Source organism: Gracilinanus agilis, chromosome 1 (genome assembly GCF_016433145.1).
Source record: "Gracilinanus agilis isolate LMUSP501 chromosome 1, AgileGrace, whole genome shotgun sequence".
In the NCBI taxonomy this organism is placed as follows: Eukaryota; Metazoa; Chordata; class Mammalia; order Didelphimorphia; family Didelphidae; genus Gracilinanus; species Gracilinanus agilis.
In genome coordinates this window covers 735,117,229-735,129,504 of record NC_058130.1, presented here as the reverse complement: position 1 = coordinate 735,129,504, position 12,276 = coordinate 735,117,229, and the positions used below count along the sequence as shown (strand labels likewise).

The following is a 12,276-nucleotide window of genomic DNA, read 5'->3' as shown; positions in this document are numbered from 1 at the left end:
GCGCGTGCGCGCTGGGGTTCCTGGGGGGGAGGGGTGGGGGGGGAAGGGAAATGGCGGAGGCTTCGCCGCAACCCGGACGGTACTTCTGCCACTGCTGTTCGGCCGAGATCTCCCCGCGGCTGCCGGTGAGCGCAGGGGCCGGGGACTAGGACCAGCACCGGGGACTGGGCCGCCGCCCCTCAGTGCTCGGGCTGGGGCCCAGTAGGCCTGAGTCCTCTGCCTTCCCGCAGGCCTCTCCTCTTCCCCATTCACCCTCTCCTCCCGGCCTTCTCTCTCTCCACCTCAAACCTGCCCCCTTCCACGCCACCTCCAGGTTTGCCCGCTCCTCCTCTTTCACCCCCGCTTGCCCTCCCCAACTCCCGAGCCTGCCCTCGCTATCTCCTCTGCCCTGGTCAGGTCCTACCTTCCCCTCCCACGTGCCCCCCAAGCCTTCTCCCCTCCGGTCTGCCCTCCCATCCTCTCCAGGCCTGTCCTTCCCAAACCTGCCTGCTCCAGTTTCTCTCTTCCGGGCCTGCCCCCTCCCCCAAGCTTGTCCCTCTTCTCCCAGGCCTGCCCCTTCTTACCCCCTAGCCCTTCCTCTCCCTGCTTTCTCTTTCTAACCCAAGCTTGCCCTCTTTCCCGCACCCCAGGCCTGCCTCTTCTTACCCCTAGCCCTTCCTCTCTCCTCTTTGCCTGCCTTCTCTCTCTAACTCAAGCTTGCCCTCCTTCCCGCACCCCAGGCTTGCCCCTTCCCTCTCTCCCAGGCCCCTCCTGCCCCCTAAGCCTCTCCTCTCTCCCCGTCCGGGCCTGCCCTCTCTTCTTCAGTTTTCCCCTTCTGGGCTGTCCTCCACAGTCTTCTCATTTGCTCCCTTGGAAGCCACGTCTCACCCGAAGACTACATTTTTTCCTCTTAAGTTCTTCTCTCGGGTCCCCCGGAAGGCATGTGGGAAAGATTGAGAGCAAACCGGGAGTGGGGATGGTTAGGAACATCTAAGTAGGGAATGGACACCTGGGGAAGTACTGAACTTGAGTATGTACTGGAAACCCCTGCCTCAGATGCTGAGGAGATGTGAGGGGTGGCATTAGGTATCTAGAGGAAAGAGCCTAGAAATCGGTGACTCCTGTCCTTTCCCCAAAATATGTGTACTTCACACTTCACCTCAAGAACTATCTTTCCCTTTCCAGTGCATGGGTGAGTTGGTCTTCTTTGATATCCTATGGACCAAAGGACAAGAGATGAATCAGTCTCCAGGAATGCTTAGGGAAACAAGTGTGAAGTCTGCCTATCCCTAGACTTTTTTTTTCCCCCACGGAGAACTCTCCTTTCTCACCTTCCAGGACTCCAGAAAAGCCTTCAAGATTTATCTTCCTCCCCCAGATTCCCTTAAAGGCCATTCTTTTTTTCAGAAGGGGCTTCCCTTCATAAATGCCCTGGCTTTTAAAAATCTGAAGTAGAGAAAAGTTAAGGGTATGAATAATTGCTAAGCTTCTTTGAAACAAATGTGTTACTGTTTCCTAGTATTTCTTCAGAGACCCATCTGAAATCCCTGTGAATTCCTATTCCTGGCAATAGGATTGGCTGAATAGCCCTTTTAGGCTCAGGAGACACCCTCAGGGTAGATGATTGTGTTTCTGGGGAGCATAGAATCAAAGAAGCCCTTCTGTTTGGGAACCAACTTTTGTGTCGTCACTGATCCATACTGTTAAGATTGATTTCTTTAGGAAGAGGACAAATAAAAAGCCCAGAAAATACTTGATAGATAAGAAATGAAATTTGTAGGCTTATTCATCAATGTATTTCTTCTTTGAGCTTAAGCTCCAAAAAGTGGGGAGTACTCAGTTTCCTGTACTCTTTCCTTTCAGCATCTTGCAAATCTGTTCATTTTTGTATTTATTATTTATGTATTATGGACAAAGAAATGTGCTAGACACTCAGAATGCAAAGATCAAAAAGCGAAGCAGCCTCTGCCCTCAAGGAGTTTATGTTCTACTGGCAGTAAAAGATATTGTTATAGTGACTATACCCCTGTACTGGGAGTTGAATCTTGCCTTGGTCACTTGCCAGCTGTGTGATCCTGAGCAAGCAATTTAACTTCTCTCTGACTCAGTTTTCTCATCTCTAAAATAGGAATATTAATAGTAGGTATATAATAGAGTTGTTGTGAAAATGAAATAATATAAAAGTACTTGGCAAATGCAAAATCCGAATGTAAATGTTAGCTATTATTAATATATGTGAATAAGTGAATATGAATTATATGTAAAGTAAATAAAAAGTCATTTAGGGGCAAAATAAGACAGCACAGACAGAATCGGGGAAGGCTAACTAGGTGGTACTTGAAGGGGAGCTATGGATGTCTAAGAAGAGAATTCTGGGCACTAGCTTATGTAAAAGCATTGAGGGAGGAGATGAAGGGACCTACAGGGAGAACTGCCATGAGGCAAGCTTGGGTCAGACCCAGTATAGTAAGAGGAATTATGTGATATTAGTCTAAAAAGATGAAAGGGAGCCAAATTAAAAAAAAAATTAAATCCTTACCTTCCATCTTAGAATCAATGCTAAGTATCTGTTCCAAGGCAAAAGAGCAGTGAGGGCTAGGTGATTGGAACTGAATGACTTGTCAAGGGGTTAGATAGCTAGCAATGTCTGAGGCCAGTTTGGGAGCCAGATTTTTTTTTTTTTAAAAACCTTTACCTTCTGTCTTGGAGTCAATACTGTGTATTGGCCCTGAGGCAGAAGAGTGGTAAGGAATAGGCAATGGGGGTTAAGTGACTTGCCCAGGGTCACACTGCTAGGAAATATCTGAGGTCAGATTTGAACCTAGGACCTCCCATCTCTAGGCCTGACTCTCAATCCACTGAGCTACTCAGCTGCCCCCAGAAGCCAGATTTTAAAAAAAATTTTATTTAACTTTTTTTTCCCAATGAATGAACAAAAACCTTCAAAGCTTGCCCCCTGCTTACCTTTTTAGTCTTTTAACACCTTATTTCTCTCCCCATACTCTGTGATCAAATGATCTTCCTTGCCTATTCTCAAACACAACAAATATTCACTTCTCCCTTGTGACTTCCCTGACTAAAGTCTCATCTTTTACAAGAAGCCTTCCCAGTCCTACTTAGCATCTTCCCTTTCAAATTATCCCCATTTCTTTATACATCCTATTTGTAGCCAGTTGTATATTATTTTCCCCATTAGAGTGAAGAATTGCTGCAAAGATGCCAGTAGAACTCCCAGGCATCAAAAAGAAAAAAAGCAGAATAAGAACCCGTTAATAAGTAATTAATAGTTATATATAATAACTAATTAATAGTTAACTAAAACACCATTCAGTAGTTATAATCATTAGATCTATAGAAGTAACATGTTCATTGTTATCTTGTGCCTCCATTTCAAGCTTTGTTTTTTATTTAATATTTTGTTTTTCTTCATATGCCCAGCATTTATTTAGCACAGTGCTTGGCACATAGTGGGTACTTAACAAATACTTAGTGATTGTTTCTTTTCCATAATCTCCCCCAATTGAAAAAGGGAAAAAAGTCATACTTCTTGTAACAAATATGTATCGTCAAGCAAGACAAATTCCTGAATTGGCCATGGCCAAAAATTATGTCTGATTTGCATCTTGAGTCCTTCACTTCTCTTTGGGAGGTGGGTAACATTTCATTATTCATTAGAGCCAGATTTTGAAGGACTAAAATGTCATGCAGAATAGTTTGTATTTTACCCTTGAACTAGTAGGAGGCCACTGAGGCTTCTTTTGCAAAGGAGTGACATGATCAACCTTTACTTTGGATGACAGCTCTGTGAAGGATGGATTGAAGAAAGGAGGGACTGGAAGCTATTGTAATAGTTTATTTAAGAGGCGATGAAGACTTGACCTAAGATGATGGTCGTGTGAGGTGGAGAAATAGGGATGAGGGAGAGGATGGATAATGGAAAGAAATTGATGCCGTTGACACAACTTGGGAATTTAGGAAGAAAGATGGCTTGGGCCTTAGGAGGAATGATAATCACTTTTGTTTTGTTCAGAGAGGATGCTTGAGCTGCTGGTAGTCACCTCTTCCAAGAAATGACCTGATTCCCAACAACCTCATGGAGGAACAAACCCACCTCTTAAACAGTGATATTTCAGTCCATCTTTCTTTTTGGAATATATTTAAAAGAATAATTGATCTGTGGAATGCTTTACTGATGACTGTGTGATATTTAGTCTAGTTTCTAAGAAAAAGTTTTTAGCCTATGAAGTTAGATCAGTTCAGGTCAGGTAGATGGCTCAGTGGATTAAAGGCCAGACCTAGAAATGGGAGGTCCTGAGTTAAAATATGGCCTTAAACACTTTCTAATTATGTGACCCTGGGCAAATCTCTTAACCCTCATTGCTTTACCATTCCTCTGCCTTGGAACCAATACACAGTCTAAAATAGAAGGTAAGAATTAAAAAAAAATTAGATCAATGTAAAATTAAAATCTTAAAAATATTTAGGAATATCTTTAATTCTTTTAATCTACAATTTGTTTTTTTATTTTGCCAAAATGATTCTTGTGTTGGTGCCAATACAAGTTGAATAGGTTGCAAAGTCATCACCATGAGAGTTGAAACAAATGACATGTTTTATGTCATAATTAAAGTAATTGGATTTTTAAAACTTTTATATTTATCCCTTACCGCCACCAACATGACACATATATTCCTGTTGAACTGATATATTTACTGATTGTTTGCCATGTTAGACAAGTTCCTGACTTTGACATAGGATTCACTTTTGGTTTGGGAACTTAGAAAAAGCTTCATAGAGGTGATATTTTTTGAAGGTAAGATTTAAATAGGATAGAGGCTAGGCAAAGGTAAATGTAAACTTTAGTTCAGGGCATGTTCAGAGAATTAGAGTGTGCTAATTTGTTTGAATCATGAAGTTAAGTAGTAATAGAAGATAAAGAAAAAGTAGATTGAGAGCAAATCATGGAAGGTCTTGAGAAAGGGTAGCAAGGGGTCATTGAAGGTGAATAAGGAGGGATACAGTCTAGCTTCAGCCTTAGAGATTGGCTTGTGAGGAGAACTAGAAGGGAAAACTCAGTAGGGGTCCTATTCTTGTTGGGGACAGAATGGAGATCACTTAGCACAAAGTCATTTCAAGGACTAGAATGGGTACCACAGTACTGTGGCGAGTCAGGCCTCTCATTAAAGAAGGCAACTGAGCTGACCTTTGAGAGGAACTAGAGGTCTCAAGCCTTGGGTGAGTGAGAACCTTCAGCTTGTGCCAGTGTGGCTGGAATGTCGAGGGTGTCTGGGGGAGGCATCAGAGCTGCCAAGTCAAGGGAAAGCCAGATGGAATGAATTGGTGTTTCTCCACAGAGACACTAGGGAGTCACTGAGAGTTTCCTTGATCTGACAAAGTGCGTGATAAGAAAAGTGCTTTTAGGACTATCAGTTAGGAAGATGGATGAAAGATTTATAGCTTGCTATAGTAGGTAGAGGGACTGAATGTGGAACCAGGATTATCTGGGTTTGAATTCCTTCTCAAACACTTTACCTGTATGATTCTGGGCAAATTATTTAACCTATCTCCATGATGGCGAACTTATGGCACATGTGTTAAAGATGGCACACAGAGACCTCTGTGGCATTCGTAGGCACCTGTGTTCAGGGGTGCAGCACTTGAGCCTCTCTCTGGGTGGAGCTCAGTGCTGGCTTGGCCAGCCAAAAGCCTGACCCAGCCTCTGAACATGGAAGAGGGGTGGTGTGGCGCTGCATGGTCCTGATATCTGAGCATAGCCAGCCAGGTGGGACACTGCACACAGCCAGGGGCAGGGCATGGCACAGGGCCTTAAAAATGTTAGCCATCGATGACCTATCTGAACCTCAGTTTTCTCATCTGTAAAATGGGGATTATAGCACCTACCTCGTAGGATTAGTTTGAGGAGCCAAGTAAGATATAAACATTTCCCACACCTTGAATCATCATATAAATAGTGGTTTTTATTATTCAGGAGACCATTTAGAAGCCTAATGAAGTATTAAGACAGTTTTCCTGCCACGGACTTACAGTCTCTAGTTATGGAGGCAAGACAAGCAGCTGTTCATCTTTCTTAGGGGAAAAGTAAGGCATGAGGAAGGGGAAACCTTGACAAGAAAGTAGGTGATGTATGTGTATATATAATAATCCTTGATATAGAATACTTTGGTTTCATCATGCACACTGTGATTCTCACAGCAACCCTTTCATTTGGGGGCTATTCATATTGTCCATATTTTATAGAAGAGCAAATGAGAGGTTAAGTGACGTAGTCAAAGCTACACAGCTATGAAGTGGCAGGGTTTGAACCAGGTTCCTGATTCCAATCCCAATCCCTTTTCCACTAAACCTATATTAATGGAAGGAAGGTTAATGACAATTTTCAAGTCAAATTCTAAAACAGGTTTGGTCTGTTATTAGTTTGTTAACTGTTAAAGTATTCTTCCTATAAGTAAAATACCAATTCCATTACTGCACAAATCCCCGTCTCCCCTTTAGGCCTGGAATTCTCTCCCTCTTCATCTCTGTCCCTTTGATTTAAGTCCAAACTAAAATCCCACTTTATTTCTGTAATGCTAATCCCTCTGTGATTGCTTCCAAATTATCCTGTATACAGCTTGTTTGTACATCATTTTTTGCATGTAGACTGAGCTCCTTGAGAGGAAAGACTATTCTCCACCATCACCACAGTTTGTATTCTCTGTGCCCTGCACACATTAGACATTAAATGAATATTTGTGATCTGACTGATAAGAATAGCCAAAAATTTCAAGACCTGGGGAATTTCCACTTCTTTTTCATAGGATCTGGCTTAGAGCAGCCTTTTTTTCCCCTCTCTTCTTCATTGTCTCTCCTCATCCCTGAAGCTGTTAAAGACTCTAAAGGGAAGAAGTATATTAAATAGAAGTCCTATGAGAAACTAACTTTCTCAGATGGAAGGTACAGAATACATTTATTCTATGAATTAAGGAATACCCAAAAGAGAGAGCCCCTTTCAGGGTGAGTATTTAATCTTAGGTAGTATTGCAGACATGGCCTGTAGAGAAAGGGTTTTGACTCAGCTGACATTTTTATGGCTTATGTATTTGAAGATTCCTTGTCAATCAGAAATTACTTGTCCTTCAGTTTTCTGGACAGATAATCTCTTGTGTTTGTATAGTACTTGAAAATCCCTTTATTGTCAGATAAATGTGACCTGGTGTTGTAGGAAGAGTCCTGGACATTATCTTTTCTGTGGGGAAGAAGGGAACTGGAATACCTATCTCCCCCCAGGCTGGGAGTGCATCAGTCATTCTGGCTAGATCCTTGATTAGAGCATGGGATTTTCCACCAACTTTATTCTCTACATGGGTCATTTTACTTCTTTGTAGGCAGTCTGGGTTTGTCATGAGTCAACTGAGGCCAAATTAATGAAGTTCTCCTTCAAGAGTCCAAGGATGGGTGGAAATTGCAGTGTCTACATGGTGGTGACACATTGTAGAAAGAGCTCTGGCCTTAGAATCAGAGTGCCTGAGATTGAGTATCCAGGACTGCTGCTTACTACTTATTATTACCTGCCGGTCCTAGGTCAAGTTTCTGAACCTTTGGGGGCTTATCTTATGTGTAGACTGAGGGGCATGGACTGTATGATGCAAGATCCTTTCCAACTCTAAAGTAAGGATGAATATTAGGAATATGTGATCTATGGCAAATTATTCAACTTCTTTGGGTCTCCATTTTTTCTTTCAAACAAGGATAGTGCTTAACTGACTGGACTCAGGGTGGTTGTGAGATTCAAATGAAAGTATTGGAAAGTACTTTGAACAGTGTTAAATCCTCTAGAAGTTTCAGAGAGGTCAATTTTGGTTCTATGTAAGAAAAAACTCATAATGGTGAGAAATGTTCAAAAGCTGGGTGGGCTGCCTCAGGAGATAATGAGGTCCCCAAACCAGAGATCTTTATTTTTTGAAAATAAAACCCCTTGCCTTCTGTCTTGGAGTCAATACTGTGTATTGTCTTCAAGGCAGAAGAGTAGTAAGGGCTAGGCAATGGGGGTTAAGTGACAGACACAGCTAAGAAGTGTCTGAGGCCAGATTTGAACTAGGACCTGCCATCTCTAGGTCTGGCTCTCAAGACATTGAGCCACCCAGCTGCCCCCCAGAGATCTTTAAATGGAGGCTGTAATGTCACTTGCTAAGAGGGGCAACATGGTATACAAAGGGTACTAGAAGTACTAGATTTGTAGTCAGAGTACCTAAGTTTGAATCATAGCCCTGCTAATCACTATTTCCTGTAGTGGAGCAAATCACTTCTCTGAGTTTTAGTGTCCTCATAAAAGAGGGATTTGAACTGGATGAACTCTAAGTTTCTGAGTATTATCCACAGAGTCTCTTCCCTCATGGATAGTATGTGATCTACACAATGGTTTGCTGTAAACCTGATGGGATGTCACTGGAGTCCTGTTATCTAGTACTGAGACTGGGAAAACTTTCCTAAAGAGAGTTGATGGTTTTCCCCTCAACTCCCAAAGACCATAATAGAGGTATACAGGATTTTCTTTGGGGTTTGACCATGAATGGTGCCCACCATGTCAATGGGCCAGAGAGTGTAGTTGGGGAGCAGGCTGCAAAGCCTATTGGTTTTAGGATGGTATTGTGTACACTCTTCTGTTCCTTAACAAATGGAGAATTGGGCCCTGTGATGTAATAAAATGAGCTTGGGGTTCATAAATCTTGTTTCTTTTCCTAGATTGCCAGTTTTTCCTACTTTTGTGACTTTAGGCAAGTTAGTCTTTGTTCAGCCGTTTTTCAGTCATGTCTGACTCTTTGTGACTCCATTTTGGGGTTTTCTTAGCAGTGATATCGGAGCTGTTTGCCATTTCCTTCTCCTGATCACTTTACAGATGAAGAAACTAAGGCCGAAAGGGTGAAGTGACTTTCCCAAGATCACACAGCTATTGAGTATATGAGGGCAGATTTGAATTTAGGAAGATGAGTCTCCCTGACTCAGACAGGTGTTCTGTCTACTACATCACCAAGCTGCCCCAAAACTGCTAGCCAAGTTAGTCAGTGAGGATTTATTAAGCACCCACTGTGTACCAAGCACTGTGCTAAGCACTGAGAATACAAAGAAAGGCAAATCAACCCCTTCTCTCAAGGAGCTCACAAGTCTAATGGAGGGAAATTATATGCAAATGACTGTACAAACTATATGAATTGGATTTGATCAACAAAGGGAAGGTCCAATCATTAAGAAGTAAGTCAGGAAGGCCAGGAGACATGAAAAGGAAGAGAATTCCAGGCATGGAAAAGAGCTGAAAATGCCTACAGCAGGAGATGGAGTATCTAGTTCAAGAACAGACGGCCAGTGTCACTGGATCCCAGAATAATAGGGATGGGGTGAAGGAGATTGGAAAGGTGGGAGTGGATGAAGTTATGAAGGGCTTTGAATGCTAAACAGGGAGTTTTATATTGATCCTGGTGGTAACAGAGAACCCCTGGAGTTTATTGAATCCCTATTCATGACATGGTGACATGGTCAGACCTGCACTTTAGGAAGATCCATTTGACAGTTAAGGGGAGTGTAGACTGGAGTGCAGAGAAGATCAAGGCAGGGAGACCAGCAAGCAGGCTATTGCAGTAAGAGGTGATGAAAGCCTGGATCAAGGTGCTGTCGGCATCCAAGGAGAGAAAAGGTTATAAACAAGAGATGTAAAACTGGCAAGACTTGGCAATGGATTGAATATGGTGAGCTGAGAGATAAGGAGGAATTGAGGGAAATTCCTAGGTTTCTTCTAGTTCAGACAGTGTGTACTTGGACACATGGGGATAATACTGGCACCTACCTCACAGGGCTGACCAAATTAGTTAGCATATATCAGTACTGCATAAGGTGCTAGCTTACCTGGCAGAGCCAAAGACTATATGTAATTTAGTCTTGACAACTACTTCCTGTTTCTGGGCCTCAAGTTTCCTATCTGTAAAATGAATGTGGTCTACCTCAAGATGGTTCTTAGGATAAAATCAGATATAGTAGTTCATTTATATTGTGTTTTACCTCCTTTTTGTGGCTGGATTCTTTTTCATTTGTGTGAAATTGGTAATAGCCTCACTAGACAGTAGAGTCATATATTTACAGTTTGAAGGAACCTATAGGTCACCTAGTCCATCCTCTTCATTTTAGAGATGAAGAAAGTAAGGCCTGGGGAGGTAAAGTTATTTGTTCAAGGTCACACAGTTAGTTAAAAGCAGGACTGGGATTAGATCAAGATCTGACTAACATTTTCCACCACAAATTGTACCATGATGTCTGCAGTTTCCAACTATTGCTTCTACTGCTTAGAGAACTTGAGTAACTCCTGCTTAGTTAACTAATGTCCAGACCATGATATAGCGATGTGTATATGGCATTTTCCAGGAGGAAGGGGACTTAGAACTGAGTTTCAGAGCAGAGAAAAGGACTTTTCTGGGGTCTGACTGATAAAATAATTCACATTTAATAAGTGGAAGTACTAGAATTTGTTCCTGGACTTCTCCTTAGGTTGGGTTAATGGACTAAAATTCCTTCCAGCTCCAATAACCTCCCTTACACTACACAGGGCCGTGTAAGATATTGAACTAGAATAAAAATTATTAGGAAAATATGTAATTGAAAAAGAAAATAGACTAGTCACAGGGGAAATGAAGGACAGCTGGTGGATAGCCTGAGCACTGGTGTCCTTTTTTTGTCAAAAGACATAGAGAGGGGCAGGTAATAGCTCAGTGGATAGAGTGCCAGACCTAGCATCAGAAGGACCTAAGTTCAAGTCTGGCATCAGACACTGCCTAGCCCTTACTGGTTTTCTGACTTGGAACCAGTACTGCATGTTGATTCTAAGATGGCAGATAAGTTTTTTTTTGTTTGTTTGTTTGTTTGTTTTTAAGTATGATCTATTCCCAAATAAGTTTTGTGTTTTTTAAACCCTCACTTTCTATCTTAGAATCAATACTGTGTATTGGAAGCCAGGACCTAATGTCTTTAGGCCTGGCTCTCAATCCACTGAGCCACCTAACTGCAAGAGGAGGTTCTCCCCCCTCGCCCACCCCAAATAAATTTTAATAAGCTTAAGGCCACTACGAGGCTTGGGATACCCTGTATATTATAGGGTAAGGGGTGATGGAGACAAAGGACAGATTAAGATTAGGTTTGGGAATATTGATTGAAGGAGAAAGGAAAGCACTAGGAGGGTCTGAGAAAGCTTCTGGAAAATGGAGTAAATTCTAGGTATGGATAACAGCCAATGCTCAATGTCGAGAGATGCAGTGTGAAGTAGGGGGGAATTGCAAGTAATCCATTTTGGCTGGGATGTGGAGCCATGTAAAATAAGGTTAGAAAAGTAAGTTAGAAGCAGATTTTGAAGAGCCTTAAAATCAGATTTAGTGCTTTGTGTTTTATTCCGGAGGCATTAAGGAGTCACACAAAGATAAAACAAAAGCTCCTTGAGGGAAGGGACTATCTTTCGCCTCTTTGTATTCCCAACACTTAGCACAGTGCCTGGCATATAATAGGTGCTTAATAAGTGTTTATTGATTGAGCTGGGAAGTGACCTGGACATTCCTACCTGTGCCTTATTAGTATTACATGGGATTGGGCAGCTGGGTAGCTCAGTGGAGTGAGAGTCAGGCCTAGAGACAGGAGGTCCCAGGTTCAAACCCGGCCTCAGCCACTTCCCAGCTGTGTGACCCTGGGCAAGTCACTTGACCCCCATTGCCCACCTTTACCAATCTTCCACCTATGAGACAATACACCGAAGTACAAGGGTTTAAAAACAAACAAACAAACAAAAAAGTATTACATGGGACAGCTATGTGAAAAAGAATAGGCTAGAGAAAGTAGACACCTGAGATGGAGGGGCCAGCTGAGTCCCAGTGGGTCATGGGACAGCCATTGGGAGTGCAAAGAAGGCCTAGTACCTAGTCACAGGTTAGTTATTTGTCCCTCAGATTTATGACAAAGAATGATATCTACCTCCAGAGAAAGAATTGTTGGAGTCAGAATGCAGATCAAAGCATGTGGTTTTTCACTTCTTTGGGTTTATGTTTTGGGGTTTTGGTTTTTATTCACTTATAAAAATGAATAATATGGAAATATGTTTGCATGATAAAACATGTATAATACAGATCAAATCACCTGCCAGCACTGGAGTGGGAAGGGAAGGGGCAGGAAGGGGGATAAGTTTGATTATATAACTTAGGAAAACTTGTGGAAATTTACTACATGGAATTGATTTTAAAAATATATCTTTCTCCCTCTCCCTTAGTGCCA

At 42.2% G+C, this 12,276-nt stretch overlaps 1 protein-coding gene across 2 annotated transcripts in view; it reads left to right on the top strand.

The window, feature by feature from the left end:
• The first annotated feature begins 50 nt into the window (after positions 1-50).
• RNF126 (ring finger protein 126) overlaps positions 51-12,276 on the top strand; it is a 32,106-nt gene continuing 19,880 nt past the window's right edge. For both annotated transcript variants that reach the window (XM_044658678.1, XM_044658677.1), the window contains exon 1: positions 51-125. In XM_044658678.1, coding sequence (XP_044514613.1) covers positions 51-125 — 75 coding nt within the window. The remainder of the gene's footprint in view (positions 126-12,276) is intronic.